General features: G+C 40.2%; 1 protein-coding gene across 2 annotated transcripts; it reads right to left on the bottom strand.

The window, feature by feature from the left end:
• Window positions 1-8,122: 8,122 nt before the first annotated feature.
• On the bottom strand, window positions 8,123-14,446 carry gal (galanin/GMAP prepropeptide). 2 transcript variants are annotated; one of them, XM_080761308.1, is made up of 7 exons: window positions 14,308-14,446; window positions 14,100-14,177; window positions 13,631-13,685; window positions 11,947-12,021; window positions 9,323-9,409; window positions 9,068-9,139; window positions 8,123-8,753 (listed from the first exon to the last, which is right to left on the bottom strand). In XM_080761308.1, exons 2-7 carry the CDS (start codon window positions 14,175-14,177, stop codon window positions 8,692-8,694), a joined length of 429 nt encoding a protein of 142 aa, XP_080617434.1. In that variant the 5' UTR covers window positions 14,308-14,446; the 3' UTR covers window positions 8,123-8,691. The 2 variants fall into 2 exon arrangements, with proteins under 2 accessions (XP_080617434.1, XP_080617435.1); XM_080761309.1 differs by lacking the exon at window positions 11,947-12,021.
• Window positions 14,447-15,056: the final 610 nt, after the last annotated feature.

Here is a 15,056-nt window from a genome sequence, read left to right on the forward strand (position 1 = left end):
TACTGTACCATGAAAAATAAATGCCATTTTGGAATCAAATTAAAGCCTTTAAACAAATTTCCATCTGCAGCCTAATAACGGGACTCCCTGGCCATTAGGTATTCCTTCCAGATCTTTCCATGATCTTCACATAACTACAAGTTATGTATTTAGATAGGCAATTTAACCATGAAAACACAGGCCTTAATTGGTTCTGGTGACTGAAAGTGTTTTAAAGTGTGTTTTAAGTTTACATATTTTTGTTGAACTCTCGCTTAGAGGTAGAGCTGATAATTATTTGATGATGATACTTATTTTGTTACATGTTTTTGAGCAACCCATGAAGAATCAGTGAAGATATAACAAAATCATACTCTAACATCCTTCATTTTCATTGGCGTTTAAGTTATTAAGATATTTGTAATTCTCATACAATTTCTCAGTGAGAGTAGTCCTCGGAAACTTTATTTTTAGGTTTTTATTCCCAGGAAGAAAATAACCAATGACTACTATAGTGTGTGTGTCTCTCTCTCTCTCTCTCTCTCTCTCTCTCTCTCTCTCTCTATCTCTCTCTCTCTCTCTCTCTCTCACGCACACACGCACACGACACATGACATGACCAACTATAGGCATAAAAAGCAACAAAAAAATGCATACTACGGTAAACTACATCTGCCATCATTTATTCAGAACATTTATTAATGCAACTTCATAATAACCTAATTCTAAATTCCTTCATCAAAATGAAAAAGGTTTGTTTTATGCATTTGTAAACCACTATTTGCACGACAATGCTGTGTAGTAGCAGAAAGTGTCTCTCTCATCATCTCTCCGGTAGGTATTGGATGAACAGCTTCTCAATGGGCTTACTGGTGTCCAGTGAACGTGACCGCTGGAAGCCTGGGTGGATGCAAACACAAGCCCCCAGAACAATAAAAAAAATAATAGGCTTTCTTTTTAAACTTTCATGTTTGCAAGAGCACACACGCACGCACTTTTTAGTGCATGCAGCATGCATATATGAGTCAAAATGTTGTCACACTGTATCCCTAGAACACTAAACCCAGAGTGATTTTCACCCGAACAATTGTAATTATGTGATTTTTTCATAATGTGGCTGATGTCTGAGGTGGGTGTGTTTCTGAGGTAGGAGTGTTTCCCTGTTTTTGTCTAGTGCAGGCATGGTGTTCGGGTGAATTTTACCCAGGTTTAGTGATAGAGGGTGTTGAATCATAACAGAGGGTAAAAAAGATATCCCATAGGCTACTCCCACAATGTGGGCAATTGATGCAATTATCAGAATTCATCACTGGACCATTCATGTCCCAGCTCCATTGTTATTATTGCTTTTTTAGGAATAGTTTTAAAATAATACCCACATTCTTACACTGATTTTGCCCCCCACGATATCCTTTTTTTTTTTTAATTGAAATATTAAAGAAGAGTACCTCAAATTGCCATGTATTGTTGTACATGTATTTGGATGAGAATCTTTTTTTAAATCACATTTATTATATCGGGTAAAATATACCTGGGTTTTTAGTGATGGTGTGACAACATTTGGGTTTAGTGTTCTAGGGTCGTGGTTTTCAACCCAGGCCCATTATTTATTCAGCATTTGAGCCTGCACAGACCACCATTTGATGACATTTAGCCTATCAGACCCACAACGTATTGGGTTGTATAAAACGTATTGTTGGATAAGATTTTGTGCGCAATTCCATGCTATATTGCTGTGGTACCATAGGAGAGATAACAGGCAAATGTTGATCAGAATAACAGTTATTCTACATTCTCTAATTGTATAGACTTCTTGTACATTAAATAATGCAGATTTTTAACAATACTTTCCAGCTCCATTATGGACCCTTGTTTCATTTTCACACTCTCAAGAGTTCAAGATCAATAAAGGGTCTATTTGGTTACCAACTCGATTTATCTGCATATGGGGACTAGCTGGAACCCCCTCAAGGACCACTGGTAGAAAACCACTGTTCCAACTTCCAGGGCTAAGGCCTGTATTGAACAGTTTGAACACTACCACTCAGGAGTTGAGTGTGGTGTCTTGTATGCACTACATTGCTAATGAGACCAACTAGAGTCTGATCATTCTGTGGCGGCTACCTGGGATGTACCCTGCCGGCATGGAATCGAATGTCACCACTCACCATGCAGACACATTTCTCCTCTGTGCATCCTGCACATAAATTGTCCGCCTTACCTTCCTACTGTCTGCATCAATGAAGAAATACAAAGAACAAGGTTGCTTAATCGATCTACACGTTTGGATACTAATTATTAATTCATTGAAGGTTTGGGGAAATCTCTGGCATTAACAACGTGCCCAAAATAGGGACACCAGGTTGAAAGTGGTTACAAACAGTTTATAATGAAGCTCATTTGTAGCCTACCTCTGACTGCTGTATACCAGCCCTTCAGTTCCGGTTCCAGAACACTATTTTCATTGTCTGGAGCATACCTCCTGCCGTCTGTAAAAGGAGTCAACGAACAGTCACTTTCTGCACAGACATGACACAACAAATAATGTTCTTTTTGTTTAAAAGGTCATGGGTTTCAGCTCTAATTAACTCACATTTGCCTTTCAGGTACATCATGGACTGTGGGCCCCAGCGGATTTTTAGCTGAAGAGAAATCAAAATAGCAGGTAAGAGCATTATTGTTCCGTCCAAATAGAAATTGCAGGACCTATAAGTTGTTGTTATTCTTTCAGGCTGTGGTGGAAAGTACGTAGCCTATAGCTAAATACATTTACATGTACTCAAGTGGTGTACTTTAATAAAGCACAATTTTGAGGTACTTTTACTTCATTTTACTGGAGGCTAATCTTGTACTTTTTAATTCCACTAAAATTATTTGAAAACTTTAGTTAGAAGTTACTTAGTAGATTTTATAGTACATTGGTTATTAAAAAAAATGCCGACCGACAAGCTCACAATATATCTACACCTTGTAGATTAGAACATAGCAAATAATGACTACATTCACTTTTGGTACTTATTTTGTTCTTTTACTCAAGCAAAATGTTGAATACAGGCCCTTTACATTTTACTTAAAAGAGTAAAATATGTGAGTAATTCTTCCTTCCACCACTGCCCATAGGTTGACATAAAACAGAAACACAGAGCGCTGTACCTTTTGTGCGTGGCTGCATTCCACAAGCAGAGAGACAAGCAAGGTACATGTCCAGAAAACTGTTCTTGTTACCCTCTGAAACGAGACAGAGAACACCACCACTTCAGCCCTATATATATTTCGGCCATTTGAAAATAGCCAATCTACAAGCTCACAATTCATTGCCATGCGATGCATATGAAGAGTTCTGTGAACACAATGAGTATACTTTTACTTTTGGTGCTTCAAGTACATTTTGATGCCAAACAATACTTTTGTACATTTTTAATTCTGGACTTTTACTTGTAACAGAGCATTTCAATGTTGCAGTATTGATAGTTTTAATTAAGTAAAACATGTACCGGTAAGTGCTGATTCTACCACTGCAAAACATACACATAAGCAGGGGCATCATTTGGGGTCCCAACCATGGCATGGCAATTGCCACCAGCCAAAGCATTCTCAAATTCAACGCAAAGTTATTTTCTCTACCTCTGCACATTTATTTTTCCTCGTCCAGATAAGTGATTCTAGATAGGCCAGCTGTGAGTGTATCTTAATCCACATTCCACACTATCCATCAGTCTGCATATTTGGTTTATTTGGTTTATTAGCTACTACCTTAGTAGCAGCTACTCTTCCTGGGGTCCACACATAAAATACATATATTTATCAATATCATTGTTCCCATTTTAAATACAATCGTGCCGTTTACATTTCTGACTAATAAAGTATTCAATCAAGTAATCAAAAAATTCTCACAAATTGAACTCTGCGCGCACACACACACACACACACACACACACACACACACACACACACACACACAATGCTTCCGTATACCTACCTTTTCTGCCATTGTAAAGCCAAACTCCGGTCACAATCTGGTCACACCATCTGTGATTACACCAATGTTCCCATCCCCTTATATTCTCATTTTCTCTGTCAATAGCAGCAGGCTATTCGATCTGGGCCCCCCGTGCAGTGTACTGAACTCAGGAGTGTGCTCGCCTAGCAGGACTCCTGTTTACTAGCAGCTTACACGCAGTGGTGGAAAGTAAACTAAGTACATTTACTTAAGTACTGCAAAGTACAATTTTGAGTTCTTTATAGTACTTTACTTGAGTATTTCCAATTTCCAATACATTTACTTCTACTCCACTACATCTCAGAGACAAATATTATATTATAACAAATGAATTGAAAACCTTAGCTACTACTAGTTACTTTATAGATTTTGTTTATTATTACAAAACAGACATTATAACCACTTCAGTTCTATATAGCTCATAGTGCGCCACTCGGTGGCGCGCTATGAGCTTGTATAGGTCTGCTATTTTTGAAAAGTCGTGAAAATGCGGCACAGATCTTTGAATATATATTCTTTCAGAAGACTTTTCGATGTCAGGCCTAAATGGGCTTTAAGTATTATAAACATATGAGTACTTTTTCCACCATGCACTGCTAGCAGCTTAAAAGCAGTGAGTCATCACCACGACTTGGCGTAATGGTTGTCAATAGTTTACCTATAGGCTGTTAGTGGTGGAGGGGGGATTGGTTCACTGTGTATTATTAACCCATTTAGGACTGAGACCAGATTCTTCCAAATCATGACAGTTTTCTGAAAACCTATGTTTCTATGCCAGCGGTTCTCAAACTATTTCATGTCAAGGACCCTCATCTGAAAATATGTTGTTCCAGGAATCCCCTAGAAGCAAATATTTGAGTTAAAAACGTTCGCTCTGAAAGTAGGCTTACATATATTCGAAGATTTGTGCCACATTTTCACGATTAAAAAGAAAATAGCAGTAGCAATAGCTACAGTATAACATAATGCTTAAAACACCAAAAGGGTTAACCTGCAGGTGTGTACGCACACAGATTGAGAACCCATGAAGCTGCATCATGAATCGTTTGATTTGACTCATTTCAATCAGTGGTGGTTACACATTTTGCCTCCCTAATGTCATTCATGGAGACACCACTGATTTGAATTGATATGAGCTGATTCATAATCACGGTCCTCTGTGCGCGGGACAGACTCTGATCCCCCCCGACCCACGCTCTGCTGTCACTGCCTGGACCAGCAGACACGCACAGTATGTGGCCTCCAGTGCAGTCGCCAGTCTGATCAATGTCTGATCAATGACCGCATGCACACACACACACACACACACACACACACACACACACACACACACACACACACACACACACACACACACGAGAACATCAACATTTTAGTACGGCACTAGTTAGTTACTGCGACAGTGAGGTCTAACCAACATCATCAGGTACTTGAGCTCTGCTGTTAGCTATAGGTGGTGTGCTTCTTTCCCCTCCTGGCTTTGTTTTCTTGGCATTGAACTTGAGGCAGATCTTCTTGCACTCCTTTTCTACTGCCAGACTCACATGTGTGTGCAGACTCACACACATGTGTGCAGACTCACACCCAATCTTCCACCGTAGTCTGAAAACCCACCTCATCAGACTCCATCTTAGCCCGTAACTCTTGCCGTAGCACTTGCCCTAGCCTCAACAGCCCTATTATAGTTAGGTAAAGTTAGCTTAAGTTGTGGCAAATCTGCAAAAAAAAAGCTTACCACTAGCTTTCTTCACAGATGTGTTCATAAAGGTGTCTACTATCACAGAACAAATTGCTCCAACCCAACTCCCTTGGGAAACTTTGTGACAGCTGCTGAAAGTTGGGGTACCATTATCAACCAATATGAGGCAAATAATTCCAAATTTCATTATACTTTAAGTAGCATGTGACATGTCAAACTAGGGGGTTTTCATGATGCTGAATCCATTCCAAGCATGAGTTTTGCACGAAAATACTCAGGCTAAATTCGGCCATAGCCTCATCACATTTGTGATGACGGCTATGGGCTATTTGTGATGACGGCTATGGGCCTGTTGGCCATTTCTGAAGCTTGGTTTCGGACGACACTTAATATGGCGCAGCCTCGTGTGAGGCGAGTGGCGAGGAGCTGGTTTCAGAAAGGGGGATCGGCTCACACATCCCCCTCTCAACAACACTACTGGCAGTGTTGTGAAGTTGTGTTGTGTCCGCAAAACACACTGTGGCCACTCTTAGATACCAGGGGATTGAACATGTTAAATGCCCCAGGCGAGGAGGGGATCTAAATAGAATATTGTTACAGCGAAAATACTTTTGGATTTACACCCTAAATACAATGTCCCCAAAGGGAATGAACGAGGACTTCCCCATCAGCCACTTTTTGTAATTTCTTTATGGTATGCTGTATATATTCGAATTGTTGCCTAATTAATAATACCTGATTATGTGAATCACTGTTTTAGATTCTTTAATAATCATGATGTCCTTTTGTCTTACTCCACTGTGGTGGATTTGAGAAATGTGTAACACTGTTTTTAATGATATTTCAGTATTTGATCGAATGACCATGTAGTGTTAGTTCCACCCACTGACTTGACTAGTAACGTGACCCGTGGGTGTCTATTTAAGTGGGTGGATCACTGACATCTTGAGTTTGACCAGATGAAGAGCCTTGGCTCGAAACGTCGTCAATAAAATAATAAAATCTTTTGGAGCATACTAGTGTGCGGGTTCCCTTCTCTTTTCAAGTGTTGTGAGGCCCCATGTATTTCTGTATTACCTGCTACCTGCCTGTTCAGAAAGGCTTTAAATACCCCTGTCACTTATGACGTCACTTATTTCCCTCTGCCTCCCTCTAGGAGGGGCTACAATAAGATTGTGCCTATTTCCACGCCTGCTTGTACTGACAATAGTCATTCCCAGTTCCATCTTCCCATTGTTCTCACTTCCCAGTTTGCCATTAATTGCCAAGTGTCAAACACACACAAGCACGCACACGCACGCACACACAATGACATGCTGTCAGTACTGTCAGTTTGCACCTCAAATAATTATTTTACTGTATGTTTTTGTTTACATTTTAGGATCTGCAAGAGCTCTCCAAAACAAATGCTGGGGTTCACATTGTAACATTAGGTGAGTGAGACATGGTGCTGCCATATTAAGTAAATTAAGATTATTGGCTGCAACTAAATAAGTGATGCAATACAGTGTATTAATACTGCTGCCAATTATATCCCAAGTCTGCTGAAAAAGTTGTAGTCCAACTGTCAAATGTGATCCCCCTGACCTGGCTGTTGCTATAAGTGTAGTGTTGGCGTTGCTGGCACTAGATGGCACCAGATCCCAACTGCCATTCTATGCCCTGCTACAACATTGTAGCCTGGCTAATAAATCAGACCGGATCAGCCGTTGGCAAAAAACAATTGCAATATTAGTCTGGTTTATTAGCCAGGCTAACAACATTGCCCACAGCCTATGATGTGTGTCTTTACTAGACGTAATCTGTTGCTATTGGCACTCACTCAGCCTCAGAGAGTTCTGGGTATATTCTGTTCAGCACGCCTGGTTTAAATCAGTTATGTTCCGGTGTTCAATGAGTGTAGACCATACTCTATGCTCTATGGTGTAGACATACCGAGGAATCCTCCGTCTCCACCACGGTCAGACTCACCCACCAAAGACACTTATACGTGAGTTCACCTACCTCTACCTGTAGCCTACTGCTGCGTTGTGCCAAGTTCTACCTGCTGTAAAGTGCTGTTGTGCCTGTTGGATGTGTGCTGCTGTACTCTGCCGTTCTGCCAGTAAACATCAAGTACTGAAACTCCTTGTTGTGGCATCATTCCACACGCCTCCATCACAGAAAGTTTTGATTGATTGATTGATTGATTGATTGAAATATTTATTAACAGTTTGCAGAATTGGTTACCAACTCTCTATAATTTAGCTGGGGACCACCTGGAACCCCCTCAAGGACCACTGGTGGACCCCGTACCACTGGTTGAAAACCACTGCTCTATTGAACTTAACACATGCAGTAACCCTCACAGATGGTGCTTATGAGTTGAGCGAGACATGGTGACATGGTGCATAGAGAGTCATGGTGCGTAGTTGAGAGAGTAAAATGCCATTTGTTTAATTTTATTCACTCCTTCCTCTCAAATCAGACAACAGTTTTAACATGATGAAACAATATTAGTGTTATTTGGAATACATTTTTCTGCAGTCCCCTCTACCCAGAGCCGTCCAAAACCAATCTCCGTTCAAATATCTCTGAGTGCTACAGCCAGAACTATTTCACCTTGTCTTGCACAGCAAAGACATTATCTAGTCTTAGCTTTATGTGCTCGGAAAATAATACCCTACAGTATGTGGCATAACCCTGCATAGACAGCCACATTGATTTGTGTGCCACAACAACGTAATGACTAATTTATACTGCATCACATAGCCAATATACATGTCAATTAGCTATTTGGCTATGGTGTCGTGTATACAATATACACGACACGATCACACTGTAAAGCATAAATCAGGCTCAAGAATAAGAACTTTTGAACCTTGAACCTGTTGAGACTAACGATGTTGAGACTATCTTTTGAGTAACATGGGTCGAGACAGCAAAAACATTGATTGGTTTTAGGAAGGCGAACAACAGAGAAACAAACAGGAGAGAGGATGAGCAGACAAACAGGTGAAGTGACAAAGATTAATTAGGAATTGGCCAGCTCTTCTGAGGCCAGAGAGGACTGGAGGCTGTCCAGGGAACCCAGCTCTGCAATAACAAAAGCATACATGTAAAAAGCAATTTAAGCTCTACACTTCTTCAGCAAATAAAACAAATGATAATCTACTACAAGCTCACAATGTGTAGTACATGAACTTCTTTATCTGGAATGGTTATTGTGAAACACGTGAAAGATTATATCAAAAATATATTTAAATTGAAAACATTCTGTCTCCAGAAGCAGAGATAGAACATACTGTATCCCCACCTACTGGCAATACAAATTAATGACCGGGGGATACCAAAAGCAGAGGCTTGGATCTCCACCCCAGACACAGGTGAAGAGTTGAGAACTGACTTGCCTTTAAGTTTGAGGTAGGACAGGAAGTCGATGACTGTATGAATAATGTCCTCATCTGCTATCCTCTGGGCCCCTGTGGAAGGAGAGCACAGTAGAACGTCAGTGTACCAACAACCGTATGTACAGTGCCCGGATGGCTGGCGTAGCATCCATAGCACTGGTCCACAAAAAGTGGGTTAGGACTAGGGTTGCAAAAATAGGGAAAATCCCTAGTATATCAATATTACATCCATATTTGCGTGTGCGCACGTCTGACCTGTTCTGTAGTCTTCATCCTGGGACATGTCTCTCTTGCCAGCCAGGCCAGCCTTGTCCCCTAGTGTCCTGTGTCCTTCCATGCCATCTGAACAATCAAGGTTAGTGAGAGATCATTACAATTATGACCATAGATGGGACAACTAAATAAATACAAACATACACTGACTCAACTGTTTGTTAATATTTTGAGGTAAATCAATTTCTTAATTTGACAGAATTAACCTAGTGTTAATGAATAAATAAATCTCCACAAAATTGAGAATATATTATGTTCTAGAATCAGGCAATAAGAATAAGACAAAGTTATGAAATTAAAACATTCTACAAACTGATTTAATATTTAAATCAGCAATGAATGAAAGCATTTAAATAAACTGAAGGAAGGCACAACTACTTAATTTTACAAGTAATCTAATATTAAAGGTATATTCAGTGTTTTCACTTAATTCAAATATCACTTCTTTTTTGTTTTGTTGTGATAATCCTCCCTACTATAGAGTGTGCTGACCATATAAGGAGTTCCTCCCTGTCCCCAGTTAACCCCTGGGGTCAAAAAACCTTAGGTTTTGGTTTTGGCTAGGTGGCCCAGCCTTCAGCCAATCAGGATAGAGAGAGGCCTTCCGCCAATCATGATCGAGCGGGGGCAGGCCTTGGTGTGCGTGCTGTTGGCCTGTTGCGTGTCCCCCCACTGTAGTGCGTGCATGTGCACATCTTGTTACCGGGGCAGACAGGCGGGTTTTCCAAATCACCCATATCACTGAATGCTCCTATGAGTACATATTATAACTAAGTACATACGAGTATCAAGTAGAACACACATCCACACCTGGTTTTCTACATTAAAAAGCATCCCACTTCAGACAAGAAGCATCTTGTGAGAAACATTTACGCACACACACACACACACACACACACACACACACACACCCACACACACACACACACACGATACATATTGTCTGCCTACACCTCATGAGAAAAGCAAAATGACATCTTTCTAAACGTAGTCAGCGAGTGTCACTTCATTTTTCTGTTGTTTGTGTCGATTTCCAAACTTCTACGGACCAGCTGCAGGGCTTGGCTCTTGGAATTGCATAAAACAATATGAATGAAATGAGAAATAACGTAAAACCACTATAATTCACACAAAAAAAAAAAAGTATGTACAGAACAAGCTTAGAGAAACAAAAATCATGATACCTAAACAAGCATGCAAAAGTATTCTTAACACATTAGGGTATTTCAGGGCGTGGCCGAATCCATCATTCCTTGATGGGGTGAAAACTACACTACCTTTGGAATTGCAATACGGAACCTAACCGTTGTTTTTTCTTCTTTTCCCCCCCATCACGACATAACTTATGGGGAAGTATTGTAATGCAGGTAATTGCAACAACCATCGATGTTGTGAAATTTTTAAACGGGACCGCCAAATATTCTAAACTTTACGCGATTCTGCTAATAATCACAACCAAGTTTTTGTGGGGTCAACCAAGGAATCACGCAACGTTGATACCCTTCCCCTATTCGCTCAGCCATAGCATTAGTTAATACTCTATTCAGATTGTATAGGCATGGATATAAATTTGGTTATTATAAACCTACTGGTATCACTCTACAAAAAAGGGTGTGTTTGAGGTGTTGATTTTGATCAGTTGAAAGAATCAAGGATAACCTTTCGAAGTACAGTATGAGCACGAGTAGTACTCTTAATAAAATAATTGGGTGGTGAATTCACCGGAGAAGTGGTTATGAAAAAAAGAAAAGAGGACAGTACTAGTACTATAAGAGCTGTTTTTAATTTGTCACAAGCACTTTACTGGTCATTGGCCAATTACCTCCTTCATGGACGACCAAATCAACTCCTACGGAATGGCAACAGGTTAAGAACTTTAACGTCATTTTATCACTGTCAATGTATACGCTTACTGTATGTTGTCTGTCTGAAGTAACATATATAATCCCCTTCATAGCCGTTTCCTGTGACATTAACGCGTCATGAGGCCATGCCAGTTAGCTGAAGTAGTGCTTCAGTCACCATACTTACAACCCATCAGTGGTGCTTTTTAACCCTGAACATGTAACATACATTACCTTCTTAGAGTGTTCACAAGGCACTATGTCTATTTTTCTGGCCTGACACTTTAGTATTACAATTATAATCTACAATATTGATATTCTTTACCTGGCTGGCTTTCTTTTGTTGTAAAGCATTGAACTATTACATCTTAGTGGGTGTATTGTAATCTCTGTCAGACATAACAAAGGACTTTAAAAAAAGGATTTAAAAAAGCTATGACAAATAGTGAAAATGGCATTTATCTACAAGCTATTTGAAGATTTGTTTAAGCAATTAAAACATATATAGCACCTCAGCACAAGCACAGAACCTGTATCATAAAAGTTCTATTGGGAACTGAACAAATAATAATAATAATAACCTTCACATTTTAACTTATGAACACAAACAGCAGCGGCTGGGTAAGGATAGACTATGGGCCAATGGAGCAGCTGCTCCCCTGACAATACTTAAGGGCACAAGACAAGGGCAGGATGTTTGCACAGAGCAATTCCTGTCCGTCGGCCAAGGCCCTGCAGCGTCCGTACATGTTTCTATCTTACATTGAGGGCCCTGCAGCTCTCCTGTGTCTCTGGTACTGGGAGAATCCTTAATCTGAATTAGGTGATCAATACGACCTGCAACACAGGATGAGGCAGGAGCAACCTTTACCTGGGCTTGGCACACGCAGTCGCACACACACACACACACACACACACACACACACACACACACACACACACACACACACACACACACACACACACACACACTCACTCACTCACTCACTCACTCACTCACTCACTCACTCACTAGGTATAATGTGTCTCTCAAATCTGAACTGAATCAGATTCAAGAATTTAAGGAAGCCAAACTTGTAGTGTCATGTTGATATGTTCTTCTCTGTTGCATGGATTGTATATGGATATGACATATAGGGACCTACAACAACGCACATTTTATAAACCAGCATAAATATTGATGTGATCATCAGTCTACTTGTCGCCCCGTCCGGTATTCAAGACAAATGTGTATAATGGAGCAGCAGCAGCTGAGTAAAGCTGGCCTAATGTCATGGCATGGTGAAATGTAATGGAGAACTGATATGACTCCACCAGCATGGAGATGAGGACAGACAGGTCTGCAGTATACACCATCAGTTTGGCTTCAGAATCAAAGCTGCACTCCATTTCATATTCCCGTACTAACATACTGTACCCGGGGATACAGTATGTTCTATCTCTGCTTCTGGAGACAGAATGTTTTCAATTTAAATATATTTTTGATATATAATGTTTCACTTGAACTGTATATTTTTCACAATAACCATTCCAGATACCTGTGTGTAAACTAAGTAGGTTAATCACTTAAGTATTTCCAATGTTCTATTTGCTCATACTCCACTACATCTCAAAGGATCATCATACCAATAACTTTTACTCAAGTCAAGTGTTATTACCAGACTTGTTAATGGACTACATTTAGGTTTTGATACTTTTACTGAAACTAAAGGACCACTTCACCACTTTTCAACCTATCTTCATATAATGGGTCCCCACTAATAATCATGATAAAATGGCACAATAATTTTTCTACTCAGTCTGTCTCACAGGAGGGCTGTGGGTAGTTCAGAAACCCGTCCACCAGTGGTGACATCATCGTTAGGCAGATTTGTTTTTAAACATTTTACCAAAATGTTTAGATTTTTATTACCGTGAGAACGATGGCTTCCTGCAGTTTCTATTAGCTTGGACGGGTTTCTGAACTGCCCACAGCCCTACCATGAGACACAGACCGAGTAGAAAAAAATTGTGGTATTTTATCACGGTTATTAGTGAGGACCTATTATATGAAGATATAGGTTGAAAAGTGGTGAAGTGGTCCTTAAAGTATAAAAGAAAAAAAGAACCCTACTTTTTCCACCACTGATCCTACTCAGGATTAAACTTTTACAGCTCAATCGAGACGGACACCTTGCTTTACCGGGGAGATATTTCCCATTATGAGCTTCAGGCAGCACTATACTTGTTTTTGTGATGCGTCATTTTCGTCATTTGTTGTGTGGCGCAATTTAATGTCATTCAAATGCAGTTACTTTGTTAGATGTGTAAAGCTGTGTGAACAGAAACACTTTGAATATACCTAAGAAATGAAAACAAAGTATAATAAAAAATATATATATACATTTTGCCCTAAGCACTCTACCTTGAGAATGAGTTATGTTGAGTAGGCTGTTATTTTACTTACGAGGACCTAGGAGGTAGCCTGCGCTGTTCAGAGTCCAGCCTCGCTTCTCTTTAGCCTGCCATTGTGGACACACACACACACACACACACACACACACACACACACACACACACGTGAATTAGGCTGCCTCTATTTGATATTACCAATAAAGGCCTGCCCTAATGGATTTTATTGTCTTGTCTTTTAAGAACTGAATTAATGCATGAAGCCTACACATGGAAATATGGATATTTTAAATTTGTAACTGTTAAATTAACACGTGCATTAAGCTATAGTCTACATTGAACTGACACACTATAGCTACTTATGTGCCATCTAATAAAAAAGCTAGGCTAGACGTTTGGTAATAAATTGGACGAAAAGAGTCAGACACGTTTCAAGTAGTGTTGCCGTGCTACATTTGATTTATAACAAATAAAAAGTAACCTAAGAGCTAAATACAAATTCCACAACATAAATTACAACTTACTGCAATGAATCCAATGGTCTCAGAAAGAGTTGCGCAAAAGATAAGCGACACGCAAAAAGCCCCAAAGTACTTCTGCATCTAAAATAAAGAAGGGAAATGTCACGTTCGTTGATGCACACAACTGTCACGACACAAGTAAAAACGATCAGTGTCTAAACAATTAACAGTATAGGCTCTACGTCGCAATACTATACGATCTGAAACTCACCTTACAGCTGGTGGTGTGACTTGTTGCGTGTTAGAGAGTTCTCTGAGAAAATACGCTTGGATGTTCTTTCCAAGTTGTGCGGTCCGCTTGAAGTTTCGCTGCTGGTCCCTGTGCTCTTTTACGACAGGATCAGTTTCTTAAAATGTGGCTGTAACGACACTTTCACTCGCCCTTTATAAGCCCCTTGAGGAGAAAATGGGACGCTGTTCAAAGACGTCATCGTATAGCCCCGGGCCCCCCTCCTTCGATGGGAACTGGGAAAGGTCACGAATGGGAACTAAATGTAATAATATCGTCATTATATTTGCCACCTTCCTTCTGAATCAGAAGGAGTTTCTTTCATAATCATTAAGTTTTCGAGCGCCACGTGCTCCATGGATTGGAAAGTTTGTATACTAGCCTGATATGCAAATAGAGTAGAACAAAATTCTGTAGGGCTATCAAATATTGACAACTTTGCTGGCATCAAGTTAATGACAGACACATTATGAAAACCACAACACAATGATGAGGATCTGGCTTCATGGCCTATACACTGTAGGCGCTTGGTCCTTTTAAGGATATTTCAGAACCATGGACAGCTCCAGATTGCATCTAATACTCCCTTACGGAGCTATGTGTGTGGGTGTGTGGCTGGCTGGGTCCGTCTGAGCATGAAAACAGCATGGTTGTTTTTCACCACCTGTGCGCAACCTAACACACACACGCATGCACATATGAACTATGGTGATTTCGGGTGTGCCAGTACA

The sequence above is a fragment of the Protomyctophum bolini genome (assembly GCF_963924005.1).
Source record: "Protomyctophum bolini genome assembly, chromosome: 4".
Classification (NCBI taxonomy): Eukaryota; Metazoa; Chordata; class Actinopteri; order Myctophiformes; family Myctophidae; genus Protomyctophum; species Protomyctophum bolini.